Here is a 19,035-nt window from a genome sequence, read left to right as displayed (position 1 = left end):
GGTCACTGTTATCACATTTTGTGGTTTTAATCTTCATTTGAACAGTTATTTGTCAGAATTGTTTTATGTATTGTCAAGTTTGAATATAAATGCCATATAATTCCATGATGTTTCATTGCGCTAAAACATATTATTTTTTTATCACAATGAGGATAGAGCCTTTTTTTAAATTTTTTTTATGAAGTTTAATGAAGTTTCAAGAAATGACAGTAGTGTGAACATTCACATGTTCATAAAATTTCAAATAAGGATCAGTATAGTAATAGCAAAATTATATTGGCTTACACCATGAATGCAAAACAAAGATGAAAACAACGAAGAAAAAAACTTTCCTCCATGAATATACACTCACTAAGCACTTTATCAGAACACCTGTACACCTACTTATTCATGTGATTATCTAATCAGCCAATCATGTGGCAGCAGTGCAATGTATAAAATCATGCAAATATGGGTCAGGAGCTTCAGTTAATGTTCATATCAAAAAAAATGTGATCGCTGTGATTTGGACTGTGGCATGATTGTTGGTGCCAGATGGGCTGGTTTGAGTATTTCTGTAACTGCTGATCTCCTGGGATTTTCACGCACAACAGTCAATTCAATTTCAATTTAAAGTACTTTATTAGCATGATTGTGTTTACATACAATATTGCCAAATAATTAATACACAAAACAGATAATGACAAGACAAATAATAAACCTGTAACAAATAACAATAAAAATAGAATTAAAATAAGGTGCCAGGTAATGAATAAAATAAAATAAAAACTATAATAACAATATACACTATAAAATATAAAAAAAAGCAAAACAGTCTCTAGAGTTTTCTCAGAATGGTGCAAAAAACAAAAAGCATCCAGTGAGCAGCAGTTCTGCAGATGGAAATGCCTTGTTGATGAGAGAAGTCAACAGAGAATGGCCAGACTGGTTCGAGCTGACAGAAAGGCTACGGTAACTCAGATAAACTTGAGGCGGATGGGCTACAACAGCAGAAGACCACATCGGGCACTTCATTAGGACCAGGGTTGAGGAGTAACGGAATACATGTAACGGGATTACGTATTTAAAATACAAAATATAAGTAACTGTATTCCACTACAGTTACAATTTAAATCATTGGTAATTAGAATACAGTTACATTCAAAAAGTATTTTGATTACTGAAGAGATTACTTTGCATTTTATTGTCATTTGTTTAATTTAATATTTAGTCCTTATAAATGATGCGATCCAAAGTGCATTTGAACAGCAGTGAAACACTTTCTTATGATGTGTTACATTCATACGAGCAGACAGAGAAGTAAGTTTGAAGTAAGTTTGGAGCAGAAGAAATAGAAATAAACCTTGTGTAAATTGTCAGCTTTATGCTAAGCTAAAATGATATTTCTAGCCATGTAACATGCACGTTACCAGGTACGATCATATTTTTTTATCAAGACAATTCACGTTGGATCATAATTTCTTTTTTTCTAGTAAGACCTTTGATATTAGGGCAAAAATCTTATTCTTGATGATAATTTTTGTATTGTTTTCCTGTAAAAATATCTAAAAATCCTTAAAACAAGATCAATTTGATTTACCTTGTTTTAGAAACAACACAGCATAAGATATTTAGGTTTTTCAGAGAATGTATTTTTAACATGTGTATTTTGTCTTACTGTACTGGCAGAGTTTTTATAGTCAAAACAAGTGAAAAAATCTACCAGTGCTGAAGAATTAATCCAAAGTATTTAGAATACGTTACTGACCTTGAGTAATCTAACGGAATACATTACAAATTACATTTTACAGCATGTATTCTGTAATCTGTAGTGGAATACATTTCAAAAGTAACCCTCCCAACCCTGATTAGGACCATAGTGTTCCTAATGAAGTGCTCAGTGAGTATAAGGTTAGGGGTTTTGCAATACAAAACATTTCTCAATAAAATGTAGTAAAGTGTCATCTATCTTATTCAATTAATTTGAAATACTTTTCCAAAAGCTCCATTTCTAACAAAAATTGGTTGGTAGTTTGCATATTTTGTTTGTGGATATAATATTTACAAGACAGAATATTTAAGCAATAGGGTATGAGAGGCTGTGCTATATTGTGAATATTGTTAGGCACGAAGCAAAGCGGAGTGCCTGCAACTCCTTCAGCCGTGACTATATTCACAATATGGCACAGCCTTGAGTGCCTTATTGATTTTATAAAACGGTTACCATATAATAAAAATATTAAGGACACAAATGTTCACTAAAACTTTTTTTTTAGTATTAAAATAATTAAATACCATCCTTCCGCTAGAAGAAATAGTCCCTGACAGTAAAGAGTAAACAACGCTGCTGGGCATCAAGAATAACTGTCAGCTCTGGGTGCTGCGGTTTGATTTAAGCTTTGTCTCTTTCGAAGGCTGCATGCTAGCTAGGACGTGTGCTTTGAAGGCTGCAGTATACTGAGTGCCTTCCTGCCTCATTTAAACGTGACGGCCTTCCTAGGACAAACGGAAACAGAACGTAACATGGTTGCTGTGACAGCACACCACTCTTTAACAAGCGCAAGCGCTTTGAGTGACAAAGGAACAAAGTCCCTTTGGAAGGGAATGTATGAGGTACTGTAGAAGTATCAACAATAAGGAAGCGGGAAGCGGGGTGGCAGTCCATGTAAATTAAGCTTTAATGGTTTCCCAGTCTAACAAACAGTCTTTGGCTTTTCAGCTTCACAGCAGTGCATTTACTCTTCAGCTTCACAACAAGGTATCTACTCTAGCTTTAGTCATAAGAGGCAACCTAAACTCGTAAATAATTTAGGTTAACAGCTTTGCAGTGTTTAGCTTGACAATCTAGCAGGTCTGTGTGACTGGGACTCTCTCTGTCTCACTATGTTCTCAGTGGCCTTTTCAAGCCCATCTCTGTCGTCACTGTAATGAGAAACAGGTGTTACGCATCATTAATCACCAGGTGATGGCCCTTACCACTTCCTCTCTCCCCAGTGACAGACACACGACCATGTCCCGCTCCACAGGTACATTTTAGGAGAGTTATAATGATGTAGAGAGAAAAGAAAATAGATTTTACAGGTGTACTTTTAGTCTATAATACTATATATGAATTCTATATTACTATAATTATACATATTATATAATCTACACCCGTCTACTGAGGTACTTCAACTTGGGAATTAACATTACTTGCATTTGAACATCATATTTACGGGCAAATTGCCGTATTTTTTTTTTAAACAAATGATGTTCATTTCCGTTGAAGCAAAGAATTGTGGGTTGTGAGTGGCCACGAAGGATACACCTCATGCATTCGAAGGCTGCATTCGGAGTGTCCTACTCGCTTTTCTGAAACGAGACAGCCTCGATGATGTATGCGGCCGACAAATGTGACCTCCGGAGGACGCAGCCTTCGAAACAAGACACAGCCATAAATAGAAGTTCCAGGTCAGAGCTGTGTGTTATCATAAATAAAGCACGGCTGTTGACCAATCAGCACTGAAGACCGGAACAATCCATTTTATAAAAAAGTTTACAACACACTCCACCATCTTGTTCTTGTTTGTATATGCAGAGATAAACTATGGTTAATTTTCCATACATAAAATAAGTAGGAGCTCACGTCACACCAGAATTTTGAGGACACATCACAGTTATAAAATAAATTAACTCGTTTCAGGTCTTCCTCATTTAAACCACAAAATATACATTCGTTGTCATTTTCCATATATGTAGATTAAGCTGCCTTACAGGGGTAAATTTTATGTAGTACTTAAAAGAGATTCTTGTTATCCAGGGGTTTTTCCCCCTCCATCATCAGCAACTTTCATGGACGTACGGCCGCACGTAGAAGGCGGGATCCTGTTACCATGACAATTACGTCAATATTAGTGTCGGGTAACTAAAGGTCAAACTAAAGACAGGCTAGAGACGAAGGAAACAGGCTCGGAATGGCGGAGACTAAATTATTTTTATTTTTTTGCAAAAGCCGGAGGAAATCACAGTAAAAACTGTGGCTTAATCGCGTTATCGCATGAACGCTGGTGGTTTGTCTAAATTGAACAGGATACCCATTTGTTACGAGGTACTGGTGCGGCGGAAAGGACAGTCCATGCTAGTTTTGTCTGTAAATTGGAGCCTAGCTACCGTTAGTTAGCAGTGGTGTTTTCCGTTTAGAAGCACGGTGACTTTTGCTTACTATTTATGCTGCGTTAGACACAAACAAAACGACTGGATTGCTTTAAAAGGTTTTGGTGAGGGTAAAATACAGTACAGCTATGACTTGACTGCTTGCTTCCTCTTCACCGAACTTGGTAGCTGGTAGTAGCGTGAGCTTACTTGGTTCAAGTTCTTCTCATCATGGCAACTCTTTTAATGTGGTGTTTAGGGGCCGAGCCTGTCTCAAAATTTACAGATTTTCTCATTCCGAAGCAAAGAAACAAGAGTGAACCAATGTCAGTCCACACATGCTAGTATTTTTGTTTTGTTTGGCTTAAACTCGGGTCGCATATGGCTGTGTTTTTTTAAGGTGATGCTCATATGAAAACACTGCACTTCCAGTTGTTGTTTTTATATAGTAACTTATGGTGAATGTATTTTTAAAACCTATATTAATGTATATATTTATGTCATTGTATTAAATGTCTGTGATAAGACCAAGGTCTTCATCTTCATCGCGGTCTCTTTGTCATTGACGTGAAGGACCTTTAACTTTCAGCTCCGCTTTTGCTGTATTTTCATTTCTCATATGGACTGTAGGGGGCAGCAAACCCATCACATACACTTTCCCCAGTTTCTTAGATTGATTCAATTTACCGTTCAATTTAATCAAATTTGTTTGTTATACTTTATTTATTAATATGATTTTCAGTTACATATTTTTTATTTTTCATACTGGTTGTTTATGACTGTAAACATCCCCGACTGGAAGCTGTGTTAAGTATAAAAAAAAGAAGCTTTCAGTTGGATGTTTGCTGCCATCGTCCAGTTCTTTCCTCCTCGATCTGGGATCAGTATGCATCACTGACATGCCTGTCATTACTGTGTGCTAAATGTATCGCAACAAATTAATTATAGCCTTACTTAATAACATTAAAGTATATATGAAATGCTGATTTGAGAGTTGACCGGTATGTGTCACCTCTAAACTTGTCTTTATAGTAAACTTGGTTATATTCCATTGTAGTCGTTGTAAACATCCTACACTCAGCTGTAATTTGCAAACAAGGCTGGGGGAAGGGTGTTTGCTGTGACTGCCTGGAGAAGCTCTCTGGTGTAGGAAGAAATGAATGGTTGTGGATAAAGTAAATACACTTGTTCATCTGCTTCAATATGAATTATATATTTTCCCCAAATAAACTTATTATACTTTTAATACTAATTAGAGTAATGTGTATTTTTATCATTATTGTTATTATTATTATTATTATTATTATTATTATTGGTGGTGGTGTTGTAGAATTAGTATTAGCCTAATTGATGTTCATAATTAGAGGTTGGTGTGTTTTTATACTGATACACAATGCCAGAGTGTTGCCGTGTTCACAGTATTTGCTTATAACTCGGTTCGCGTTTTCGTTGCAGTTTAACAACCATTTTCACTCTGCTGGAAAATGCCTGAATGTCATATTACTGTTTTGAATAACACGGCAAGTTGCCTCTACGCAATGATTTCAAATGAACTCCAAGCAGCAGATGGCGCACGTTTGTACACAGACATGTTCGCTTGAAGACTGAGATCCATCCGCCATATTTGTTATCGCAGATTCGTCAGAAACCTCTGCAGAAGTAGTTTAAGTATAATGAATGCGTTTAAATCGAACTCTAGAGATAAAAACAAAGATCAAAACCATTTTCTGTGCGTTTTTACCCATTGTTAATTTGAAAAAAATGGACCCGGTGCATGCAGGTAAGCAAAAAGAGGATTGAACGGTTTTCAGCGCTCAGAGGAAACGGCTAGTGCCGATGATTCGATAAGGAATCTCTTAAGTTAGGTAAAACTAGTAACTTATATCAGTAAACGCAATTTTAGCACTAAAGCTGCTTTATTCAGAAATGCACATTTATGTCCTTTGTTTATAATCAGTGTTATACTTTCCAGCTCTCTGAGTTTAACCTTTAGCAAGCTTGTTAAATGATGTCTAATTCCAGTACCTTCGAGAAAAACACGAAACTGGTTCTGAGTTTACAAAACCCAGTTAGATGGCAGATAATATCTTTGTTTTCCTTTGGTAAACTCTGGGGTTTAGACAGCAATAACAGTATAATTAAAGACGTTAAACGGCACGTTATTGTTCTTGAAAACTGTGTCAGTTTAGTAACTGGTATTCAAAACAAACGTCTTATTTCAATGCAAGGAGATCAACACTGCATTGCATGATACTCTAAATAGGAATCAGCATGCTTTTTAAAGGGATAGTTCACCCCAAAATGAAAATTCTCTCATCAATCACTCACCCTCATGCCATCCCAGATGGGTATGACTGACTTTCTTTTGCTGAACACAAACGAAGATTTTTAGAAGAATATCTCAGCTCTGTAGGTCCATACAGTGCAAGTGAATAGTGACCAGACCTTTCAAGCTCCAAAATCACATAAGGCTCCAGTGGTTTAATATTTTATGAAGCAATGCAATCACTTTGGGTGAGAAAAAGATCAATATTTAGATCCTTTTTAACTATAAATCTCCACTTTCAGAATGTAAAAATGAAAGGCGAGATTAGTAAAAAAGGACTTAAATATTTATCTGTTTTTCACCCACACCTATCATATCACTTCTGAAGACATGGATTTAACAGTTGGGGTCATATAGATTACTTTGTTTCCTTTATGTGATTTTGCATTGTATGAACCTACAGAGCTGAAATATTCTTCCAAATATCTTTGTGTTCTGCAGTAGAAAGAAAGTCATACACATATGGGATGGCATGAGGGTGAGTAAATGATGAGAACATTTTCATTTTTGGCAGAACTATCCATTAAATATCAGTGTAAATGCAGAAATCTAATTGGAAAGAGTTGTCATTGAGCCCTTATAATTAAAACTTCATAATATCAGAGTAAAGCTAGTAGTGAGATTCAAAGCTTGTTGTGAATGAAAATAATGAGTCCTTGAAAGTATATGACTTAATCTGGCAGAAAAAAGAAAAGAAACTTGCCATGTTGGCTACTTTTTCAAGGACAGAGCTACATGATGTGTCTTCATACTTGATAATAAATTAATAGCTAATCAAAATCTATGATTACGTGAGGGGTGCAATATAGCTTCATTGTAAAATCACTTGGATGACCGGACATATTTCTGAAACAAGTTTAACAAATTCAATGCAATAAATTGTATTCTAAACAGTTTTCTTTCTTAAACATCTTAAAAAGTATCCTTTCCTAGATCTAAGGTCTTTTAATACACTGAAGGATGGAGAGGACACAACCTGCTATTTTTGTATTTACAGAGGGTGCTTCAGTCTTCATGTGCAAAATATGCAACTTGTTCTCCCCCAATAAATCAATGCTTCTGTCTCATGTTACTGAGACTCACACCAGTGAAGGTGGCGATCCTGACACTTTTATTATAGCACTCAAGCCTTTAACAACTGAGCAACCACACAGTTCAGGTAAGCAGCTTGGAACACAGAAAGTACAGGTGCTCTGTACCTGCATTGGGAACTAAAAATAAGGCTGTAGGTGACATTCATTAATTACTGGCAAGTGTGATTTTAAGCTGATTCAAACTTTAAGTTTATTTTGTGGTAATGATCAAGGATGTTACTAAATAATATTTGAGGATAAAACAGTTTTTTGTTACCTTCCAGATGTTGTTGTGAAAAGAAAACGTGGACGACCAAAAGGCTCCACTAAGAAAGTCCAGCCAGAAGAGGTTACCTTAAACAAATCATCTAATCAGCAGGAGAAAGAGTCCACTAATATCCAATCAGGGACTGTTGCCGAAGAGCAAAGTGAGGTTGGCAGTGTTCTGGAGTGCAAGAAATGTAATCGCAAGTTCAGCAACAAGCGGCAAATTTCCAAACATATTTGCTTTGTAGGACTGAAAGAGGCTGCTGATGAGGAAGAGAACAATGGTACTCATTTACTTGAATAAATGTTATAGCTTATGTTTTCCTGCCTGTAATTGTATATGGATGACACATGTTTTTGTTTGTCTTTGGAAATACTATGAACCCTAGAACTGAAGAAAAAACATCAGTTCACCAATTATTTAACAAACCTGATTTTATTCATGTTAGATACTAATTACTCACATGCCAACTCTGACTAGGTTATAATACTGATGGAAACAAAATGACTGATGGAGAGGAAGACAACGAGCGGACACCAAAGAAAGCTCGAGCAATGCGCACAGAGAAGGTCTCCAGTGCAAAGGACCCAGAGTCAGCAAGTGGCAACAAAAATCCTATCATTAGTGTGGTCCTTACCAGTCTTGAGGCCATTCCTGGTAAGACATTTACATGATATGAGGTAACGATATAAAATATTTATGTTAACTAACTGTAAATGTTGTTTTTGCAGGTGCTTCGAAGATAGTTCCTATTGAAGCGGCCCCAGCTGAGCCACCCACTCAGACAGATGCAGCTGCAGGTTCCCAGGAGGCAGCATTGAAAAGGGGTTACCAGGAATATGCCATTCAGCAAGCTGCTTTTGAAGTGCCCCTCAAATCAAACAGGTTCAACATTTTTACCTTTAAATTTCATTTCGGAGACTTTCTTTCTTCTGCTGAACACAATGAAGATTTTTAGAAAAATATCTCAGCTCTTTAGGTCCATATGATGCAAGTGAATGGTTTGGTGAATAAATTATAAATTATTCTCATATTGCTTCTGAAGATATGGATTTAACCAATGGAGTCATATGGATTACTTTTACACTCCCTTTATATGCTCTTTGGACCTTTAAAGTTCTGGCCACAATTCACTTTTGTATTCAGTATTGTATGGACCTACAAAACTGAGATATGTTTTTAAAATCTTCATTTTTGGTTGAACTATCCCTTTAAAGGCAACAAAAGCAATTGGTTGTATAAAATGTGCTTCTTATTGCATTTTACTGGACTGATGGTATTTTTGGTACGTTGATAATTACATATAATGTTTCTCGACACAGGTTAGGACAAACTCAGCTGAAAATCTTCACCTGTGAATACTGCAATAAAGTCTTCAAATTCAAGCATTCACTGCAGGCCCACTTACGAATCCACACCAATGAGAAACCGTTCAAGTGCACCCAGTGTGACTATGCCAGTGCTATAAAGGCTAATCTCAGTGTTCATATGCGCAAGCACACCGGAGAGAAATTCAGCTGTGAGCTGTGCTCATTTAACTGCCTGAGTAAAGGACACCTCAAAGTCCACGTGGAGCGAGTGCACAAGAAAATTAAGCAGCACTGCCATTTCTGCAAAAAGAAATACTCTGATGTGAAGAACCTTCTTAAACACATCCGTGAGAGCCACGACATGGAAGATAAGAAGGTAAAGGAGTCCTATGATGAGTACAGCCTCCAAACCAGGGAGGGCAAAAGACAGCTTCTGTACAACTGTCAAATATGCGACCGCAAGTTTAAAAATGAACTTGAGCGTGATCGTCACATGATGGTCCATGGCACCAAGAGACCCTTCGGCTGTGAGTTATGTGATCACGGCTCAACAAAATTTCAGGCCTTGCAGGCCCATATCCGAAAGCACCCCTTCATCTATGTATGTGCCATTTGCCAGCAGAAATTCGTCAGCTCAGTGCAACTGAGGTCCCATCTCCGAGAGCTCCACCCAGAAACGGACGAGTCCTCATCTTTTGCAGACTCCATCAAGTCCAGCTTTTGTCTGCTCAAGCCAGGCGATGATATTCAGAAGGACATGTTGAGTCAGGATGAGCTTGAGATCACAGAGGAGCTGTCTCAGCTCAATGCCCAGGAGCTGTTAACCACAGAAATGAGTTGCATTAAACAAGAGAAGCCTCAAATTCAAAGCTCTGGTAGTTTAGTTGTGGATTCAGACCTACTTGTTCAGAACTCACAAGAGGGAATTCCTCATAAAGATTGTCCAGCCAATGAGACAGAACCATCTGCAATAGCACAAACACAAGAGATGGCCTGTGAAGATGTAATAAATAAGCAGAGACTCCAAGATGATACACTTAAAATAGAGTGCAGTGTGGCAGAGGATCAGAATCCTGCTCAAGAAACTGGACCCATGCCTTCAGAAAGTAGTTCTTTGACTGACAAAGCAAAAATCCAGTCTAATGAGCATCTAATATCAAAGGAAACAGTATCCATTTCAGTTCCTCAAATTGAGGCAGAGGCAATTGTTCAGCAAACTGGTGATGAGGACTTCAGTTCAGAGCAGGAGGAAAAGTCTGCTTTCAGGCAAATTATAGATCAGATGCAAAAGCGACAGCTTAACATGGAAGTTTTTGAAAGGATTCGGAAATGTTATGGAGACCTTGAATGTGAATACTGCGGTATGAATGTCTATCTCCAAGTACAAGTTTTTTTATATAATGATTTCCATCCCCACAAGCATGCATTGTTATTTTAACAATCTCTCCATGATGTTCTCTCCACAGGTAAGCTGTTTTGGTATCAGGTGCACTACAATATGCATGTGCGAACACACACGAAAGAACACCTTCATTACTGTTCTCAGTGCAGTTACTCTTCCATCACTAAAAACTGCCTGAAGCGGCACGTCATACAGAGACATTCCGACATTCTACTCAAGTGTCCCTCTGAGGGATGCCAGTACTGCACGCCTGATAAATACAAGCTTCAGTCGCATCTTAAAACTCATTCGGACATAGTGAGTGCTGGCAGTCTATATTTTTTTGTGTGAAATGTGTGAATTGCCTTTTTGATCATTCATATCTCTCTTCTTTAGGTCAAAAAAAGTTTTACATGCCCAGTATGTCAGGAGTCTGTTGCAGAGGACAAAGTTAGATCTCATATCAAAAGTAACCATCCAGGTAAGAAAACTAATGAAACACTCTGTAATGTCCCTGAAGAGCCCTGAATAGAAATAATGGATGTTCTCTTGCTGTACAGATGTGTCACTGAACTACATCTCAGAGACGTTGGGAATACGTGTACATGTGAAGGGGGTGATTGGAAAGCGTGCTTCCAAATGCCCATACTGTGACTGCTTCTTCACAAGGAATGGGGCAGATATGCAGCAGCACATATGGGCACATGAAGGTGGGTTTTATATCTCTTTTTTTTTACTGTGTCATAGAACTTATCCACTAAATGCAACTACAGTAGTGTAATTATGTTGGTCTGTTCATATTTCTAGGAGTGAAACCGTACAAATGCCTACTGTGTGATTATGCAACAAGAAGTAAAAGCAACCTCAAGGCTCACATGAATAGACACAGTACTGAGAAAACACATCTTTGTGACCTCTGTGGGAAAAAGTTCAAGTCTAAATGCACTCTGAAGAGCCATAAACTTATGCACACAGCTGATGGTAAGTCTCTTACTGTGCATGCAGTGTTTTTTGAGTTCATGTACATACTTAAAGGGAAATTTAAAAAAAATAGATTGAGAAAGCAAAATGGGTGGCGAATGCCATTTCACGCTATTTTTAAAGGGATAGTTCTCCCAAAAATTAAATTTCTCTCATCATTTACTCACCCTCATGCCATCCCAGATGTGTGACTTTCTGTCTTCTGCTAAACACAAATGAAGATTTTTAGAAGAATATCTAAGCTCTGTAGGTCCATACAATGCAAGTGAATGGTGGCCAGAACTTTGAAGGTCCAAAAAGCATATATAGGCAGCATAAAAATAATCCACAGACTCCAGTGGTTAAATCCATGAAATCAGAAGAGATATAAGTGTGGATGAGAAACAGATCAATATTTAAGTCATTTTTTACTATAAATCTCCACTTTCACTTTCACATTCTTCTTTTGTTTTTGGCGATTCGTATTCTTTCAGGGAGGATAATTTATAGTAAAAAAAAAAAAGGACTTAAATATTGATCTGCTTCTCACACATATCATATCGCTTCTGAAGATATGGATTTAACCACTGGAGTCTTATGTATTACTTTTATGCTGCTTTTATATGCTTTTTGGACATTCAAAGTTCTGAACACCATTCAATTGCATTGGATTGCATTGTCTACAGAGTTGAAATATTCTTCTAAAAATCTGAGAATTTTCATTTTTGGGAGAACTATCCCTTTAAAAATAGCGTGAAATGGCATTCGCCACCCATTTTGCTTTCTCAATCTATTTTTTTTTTTCCAGAGTGAAACAGGATACTCAAGAAAAAAATGTAGGGTGGGACCTAATTGTATATTGTGGGAATTGATTGGATCATGAATATTGTTGGAGGGGAGGGGTTAAAGTAGGAGGGCTTGGTGACGTCAGCAAAAATGGTTGTTGCAGAGTAAGCAAGTTATTACATTTTGATGAAAGATATATATATATATATATATATATATATATATGTGTGTGTGTGTAAATCTATTTGAAATAACATGCACAGATGAATTGTGCTCAGTGAGACCGAGACTATGTAATAAGAAAGTAAATAGGGTCAATTTTGATTTTAAGTTGACTTTAACGTTGCTTAAAAGCCAATTTTTAAACATTTGACATTAAATATTAATGTTATTTTTTATTATTTCTTTGATAAGTATCATAAACAATGCACAGCTAATCAGAAATCCCTAATGGAAAAATTGCTTTTTCATTTTTATGTTATAGGAAAACAGTTCAAATGCACCGAATGTGACTTCACTGCTGCACAAAGACCACATCTTCTTCGTCACATGGAGCAGCATGCCTCTTTCAAAGTAAAAACAGAAAATACTTTTTTTCCTTGAAGACATCTTTCTACTCACCCTTATCACAAACCTATTATTGGTTTAATTTATTTTTTCATATACCCTACAACTAACAACAGTCCAAAATGTTTTTCTTTATACAGCCTTTCCGTTGTGCACACTGCCACTACTCGTGCAACATTTCAGGCTCTCTGAAAAGACACTATAACAAGAAGCATCCCAACACACAGTACAGTAATGCTGGAACAGGGGCAGCCACTTCAGAAACTGTGATAGAGCTAGGTAAGTCCTTCCTCCCATTCAGTCACTTAAATTAAGTCAGCATTAATTGTCTCAGCAGAAGAGGCTTGGTAAATATAATGACAGATATACACACCGATGAGCCAAAACATAATGACCACTCACAGGTGAAGCATATAATGTTGATCATCCCCTAACAAGGCCAAATGTCATGGTCTGGGTAGATTAGATGGTAAACAAACAATCAGTATGTAGTCAGTGTGTTGAATGCCAAAATGTTATTGCCAGACGACTGGGTCAGAGCATCTCTGAAATGGCAAAGAGCATCTTGTAGGGTGCTCCCGGTCAGTAGTGGTGAGTACCTACCAACAGTGTTCCGAGCAGGGACAAACCACAAACCGGCGACAGGGTGTTGGGAGCCCAAGGCTCATCGATGTGCGAGGGCAGCGAAGACTATCCCGTCTTGTCCAAACCGACAGAAGGTCTACTGTGGCACAAGTCACAGATAATTTAAATGATGATTACGGGAGGAATGTGTCACAACACACCGTGCATCGCACCCTGCTGCGTATGGGGCTGCATAGCCGCATCGGTCAGAGTGCCCATGCTGACCCCTGTCCACTGTCGAAAGCACCTACAATGGGCACACATGCATTGGAACTGGACCTTGTAGCGGTGGAAGAAGGTCGCCTGGTCCGATGAGTACCGTTTTCTTTTACATCGTGTGGACAGCTGTGTACATGTGAACTGTTTACCTGGGAACGTGATGGCACCAGGATGCACTGTGGGAAGACAAGCCGGTGGAGGGAGTGTGATGCTCTGGGCAATGTTCTGTTGGGAAACCCTGGGTCTGGCCATTCATGTGGACGTCAGTTTGACACGTGCCACCTACCTAAACATCATTGCAGACCAGGTACACCCCTTCATAGCAATGGTATTCCCTGATGGCAGTGGCCTCTTTCAGCTGGATAATGCGCCCTACCACATGGCACACATTGTTCGGGAATGGTTTGAGGAACTTAATGAAGAGTTCAAGGTGTTGCCCTGACCTCCAAATTCCCCAGATCTCAATCCAATTGAGCATCTGTAGGATGTGCTGGACCAACAAGTCCAATCCACAGCGGCTCCACCTCACAACTTATAGGACTTGAAGGATCTGCTGCTAAAGTCTTGGTGCCAGATACCACAGGACACCTTCAGGGGTATTGTAGAGTCCATGCCTCGGTGGGTTGGTGCTGTTTTGGCAGCACTTGGAGGACCAACAGCATATTAGGCAGGTGGTCATAATGTTTTGGCTCATCAGTGTATATTGTTGCCATAAACTTCAGTGTGTGTGTGTGTGTGTGTGTTTATCAGGTGGAGTGAAATGTCCTGTTTGCAATTATGTTTATGGCACTAAATGGGAAATGAACAGACACCTGAAGAGCAAACATGGTCTCAAAGTGGTGGAGAATGACAGTCTTGGTTTGAATCAGTGGGAGGTGAGTCTCGTTTATAAATACATCCCATGTTAAATTTAGCTAAAATAGGAGCACAGTTTTCTGACCTGTGTTGACTTATTTACTTATAAAAACAGGAAATAGGCTTTAGTTATATAACAACAGTGAACCATAAATTGCTAATTGCTGGTCAGTTGCAGGGGGAGGGACATACTTATTTTAGAGAGCATTTGATTGGATACAAATGTATATAGTGCAGCAAGAATCATTCATCCCTGAAGAGAAAGAAATGTGCGTATATCTGCTAAAAAGGATGTTTTATCAATGTTTAGGAGTACAAACATTAAATTAAAAGCCACAATACTCTATTTTCGATTTCATGGTTTTGAGAGGCATTTGAATTAGTGCAGCCAAATAATATCATTGAGCTTCATAACATATTTTCTCATTGATAAACCAGCGTATAACTGTTACATTATGCATGTTACTAATGCTACTGTACATGCTTATGAGCTTATTGATGTGTTTATTCAGGTAGTGGAGTCAGTGGAAGAGCCAGCCATGGAGTACCTTCATATTACTGAGACTGAGGATCCACAAGGAACGGAGGCTGCAGTATCAGCTTTGCAGGACCTGCGCTTCAATACACAGAATGGTCAGGACATGCCCCAATGAAACAATTGCTTCATTTCTGTAAAATTTAACTCAGCTGAACTCTTGTCTTTTGTGTTTAGGTGTTGTGTCTGCCACAGCCGCAGATAGACTAGACCCAACATCTGTCAACATCCTCCAGCAGATAATTGAACTGGGCTCAGAGAGTCATGATGCCACTATGGCTTCTGTGGTTGCCATGGCTCCTGGCACAGTTACTGTTGTGGAGCAGGCAAGTTCTATAAGACATTACATTTGTATACTGACAGGCCTCTTCTTCTGGAGAGCTGCAGTGGTGTAATGCAAATATTTTCCCAAAACTTTGTCAAACACAACAAGTAATTTATTGAGATCTTAGTATGTCATCTTCACTCTCCACAATATTGATGTTGATTGTTGTTTAAGATTTGTCCATTTTCTTTTCTTGGTAGTGTACCCAAAATATCACTGTGATGAAGGACTTTAGGGTGCTTTCACACTAGCACTTTTGGTGCGCACCCGAGTTCGAATGGCATCAAAGTTCGGTTCGTTTGGGTGGTGTGAACACTGTTTTTGAAACTTGGGTGCGCACCCGCGAACTGCACCCGAGTCCACTTGAAAAGGTGGTCTGGGATACGGTTAATGTGTTCGCTGCTAATATGAACGCAATCGTACCAAATCGCGGAAGTGAACCCTTATTGATGACGTATAATTTGTGTCTTTGCAGGCTCCCGATCACAATTATTATGGTTTAATGAGTTTCTCATACCAGCTTGTGGTCAAATAAATCACCTCCGGGGAGCAGCTCACATTCTTCACTCTTGCAATGCATCCACGGGCTCGCAGCAGACAAACGCTAATATTCTTCACATCACTGCATATTCAATGCATCCGTGGCAGACAAACATAATTGTCGTTTTGTGGATGTAAAGTTTTGGTAGTAAATCCAAAGAGATGAATACTTCAATAACACAGTGAAGCTGATGTCTTCTTGAGTTGTTGCCTAGTTACAGTAGTAAACAGCTGCTACTTGTACTCACGTTGATGACGTAATCGGACCACGGTTCAGAACCAATTCACCAATATGGTGGTTCACCAATATGGTGAACAGAGACCAGCGGGGGCAGGGGGAGGAAAACACCCTTAAAGGAATATTCTTGGTTCAGTACAAGTTAAGCTCTGCATTTGTGGCATAATATTGATTACCACAAAAAAATGTCAACTTGTCCCTCCTTTTCTTAAAAAAAAAAAGCACAAATCTGGGTTCTAATGAGGCACTTACATTGGAAGTGAATGGGGCCAATCCGTAAACATTAAATACTCACCGTTTCAAAAGTAATCAATAAACCCTAAAACCTATTGATGACTGTACAAATGACGATTAAACAACTTTACAGCTTAAATAACCCATTAGTTTTAACAGAATAATTAATGTTATTGCTTTTATGCAATTATAAGCTTTACATTTCTGCCTTTAAACCCTCCAAAAATTGGCTCTGTTCACTTCCATTGTAAGTGCTTCATTGTTTTTTTTTAAAGTATGAACGAGTCAAAATAGTTTTTTGTGGTTATCAACATTATGACATGAATGCTGTTGATTGAGCTTAACTTGCTGAAATTTGTAATTTTCTTGATGTTAAATTATTTTCTCCTATCCCAGCTTAATATGCAGCAACAACTATAAGCAATTTTAAGGTTAATTTGTTAATTTCCCCCCAAAATTGTGGCTCAGTGGCACTGTCAAAACATTGATCTTTTTGTTTGAGCATCCCGACCAGCTTCACCTAGCAATGTTTACTCAACTAATGGCATAGGTTTGGAACAAGAAGTTTTGGGGCATTGTTTTTGCAATTCAGTTGACACTAGTGGCGCAGAATTGACAGACTTCAGATTTAACCCAGAATAATGTGATAGATAGGTATTATACACCGATCAGCCACAACATTAAAACCTCCTGCCTAATATCGTGTAGGTCCCCCTCATGCCGCCAAAACTCCTATGATCCATCGAGGCATGGACTTCACAAGACCTCTGAAGGTGTCCTGTGGTATCTGGCACCAAGACTTTAGCAGCAGATCCTTTAAATCCTGTAAGTTGTGAGGTGGAGCTGCCATGGATCGGACTTGTTGGTCCAGCACATCCCATTGATTCTCAATCGGATTGAGATCTGGGAAATTTTGTCATGTTCCTCAAACAATTCCTGAACAATTTTTGCAGTGTAGCAGGGCGCATTATCCTGCTGAAAGTGGCCACTGCCATCAGGGAATACCGTTGCCATGAAGGGGTGAGCGTGGTCTGCAACAATCTTTAGGTAGGTGGTATGTGCCAAAGGAACATCCACTTGAATGCCAGGACCCAAGGTTTCCCAGCAGAACATTGCCCAGAGCATCACACTGCCTCTGCCGGCCTGCCTTCTTCCGATGTTTCATCCTACTGCCATCTCTTCCCCAGGTAAACGACGTACGCGCACCCGGCCGTCCACATGATTTAAAAGAAAACGTGATTCATCAGACCAGGCCACCTTCTTCCATTGCTCCATGTCGAGTTCTGATATTCACATGCCCATTGCAGGCACTTTCAGCGGTGGACAGCGGTCAGCATGGGCACTCTGACTGGTCTGTGGCTGCCCATGCCCCATACACAGCAAGGTGCGTTGCACTATGTGTTCTGACACCTTCCTATCATGGCCAGCATTAAGTTTTTCAGCAATTTGTGCTACAATATCTCTTCTGTGGGATCAGACCAGACGGGCTTACCTTCGCTGCCCACTCGCATCAATGAGCCTTGGGCACCCATGACCCTTTCGCCAGTTCACCGGTTGTCCTTCCTTGGACCACTTTTGGTAGGTACTAACCACTGCATACCGGGAACACCCCACAAGACCTGCCATTTTGGAGATGCTCTGACCCATTCGTCTAGCCATTACAATTTGATCCTTGTCAGAGTCGTTCAGATTCTTACACTTGCCCATTTTTCCTGCTCCCAATTCAAGAACTGACTGTTCACTTGCTGCCTAATATATCCCACCCCTTGACAGGTGCCATTGGAATGAGATTATAAATATTATTCACTTCACCTGTCAGTGGTTTTAATGTTGTGGCTGATCAGTGTACAATCATAATAGTGTCTGAAATATATGAATATTAATTTAATGATAACAATACTCTGTCCCATCATCCTAGGTGGCGGAGGAGGAGCAGCAGACCGACCATGCCATGATGATCCAGGATGCACTGCAGCAGGCAACTGTGGGCCTGGGAGAAGAGCATCATCTGGTGGTGTCTTCAGATGACATGGAAGGCATCAAAACTGTCACAGTGTACACACAGGGTGAAGATGCCTCCCAGTTCATAGTCTACGTTCAGGAAGCGGTTCAGGAGGCTGTGCAAACTGAGGAGACCACCACAGTATAGAGAATATACGAGGGATATGCTATCTAGCCCAAATGCGCTGAAGCTTTTATCTTTTTAGTTATAGTTACCCCAGTCAAGGCTTTTGCAGCCGTCCATGAATTATGGGGACCATAAGCACAACTGTAAATGTTATGAAATAAACACGAGCAGTAAATAGTCATGGCTTTGTTAACTGCAAAAATGGATGGCTAGTGGCTTTATGTTGCATTTTTGGCCTTAGCCACTCCAAAACAGTTCCTGGAAAAAAGCAACTAGATCCAGTTCAATTCTACCTATATAATTATTGCCTGCAACCATAATCATGAATGCTTCCAAAAGAGTTACTGTGTGACTCTAACCATTCCAACCTTTTGTAGTTTTTTTATATATATGACTCCCATACAGTGTATGGCTATCCATAATATTAAAGTGTGTTATTTAATGCATGGTGTTTACTCTAAAGAGATAATTTAATCATTTGTTTATGATTTTGTCAGTAAAATATCACTCTAAAACAGTGTACCCATACAACTTACCATAGTGTAATTATGTCTCA

At 38.9% G+C, this 19,035-nt stretch overlaps 1 protein-coding gene across 2 annotated transcripts; it reads left to right on the top strand.

Moving 5' to 3' along the window:
- The first annotated feature begins 3,894 nt into the window (after window positions 1–3,894).
- On the top strand, window positions 3,895–18,925 carry LOC127454048 (zinc finger protein ZFAT-like). Of its 2 annotated transcripts, none has more exons than XM_051720982.1 (16): window positions 3,895–5,890; window positions 7,434–7,595; window positions 7,794–8,060; window positions 8,258–8,434; window positions 8,509–8,662; window positions 9,100–10,448; window positions 10,554–10,786; window positions 10,865–10,949; window positions 11,029–11,178; window positions 11,276–11,449; window positions 12,699–12,787; window positions 12,922–13,060; window positions 14,375–14,499; window positions 14,992–15,112; window positions 15,192–15,340; window positions 18,270–18,925. In XM_051720982.1, exons 1-16 carry the CDS (start codon window positions 5,788–5,790, stop codon window positions 18,498–18,500), a joined length of 3,708 nt encoding a protein of 1,235 aa, XP_051576942.1. In that variant the 5' UTR covers window positions 3,895–5,787; the 3' UTR covers window positions 18,501–18,925. The 2 variants fall into 2 exon arrangements, with proteins under 2 accessions (XP_051576942.1, XP_051576943.1); XM_051720983.1 differs by having other exon boundaries at window positions 3,895–5,975.
- Window positions 18,926–19,035: the final 110 nt, after the last annotated feature.

Source organism: Myxocyprinus asiaticus, chromosome 16, assembly GCF_019703515.2.
Source record: "Myxocyprinus asiaticus isolate MX2 ecotype Aquarium Trade chromosome 16, UBuf_Myxa_2, whole genome shotgun sequence".
Classification (NCBI taxonomy): Eukaryota; Metazoa; Chordata; class Actinopteri; order Cypriniformes; family Catostomidae; genus Myxocyprinus; species Myxocyprinus asiaticus.
This window is presented reverse-complemented; position numbering and strand designations above follow the sequence as displayed.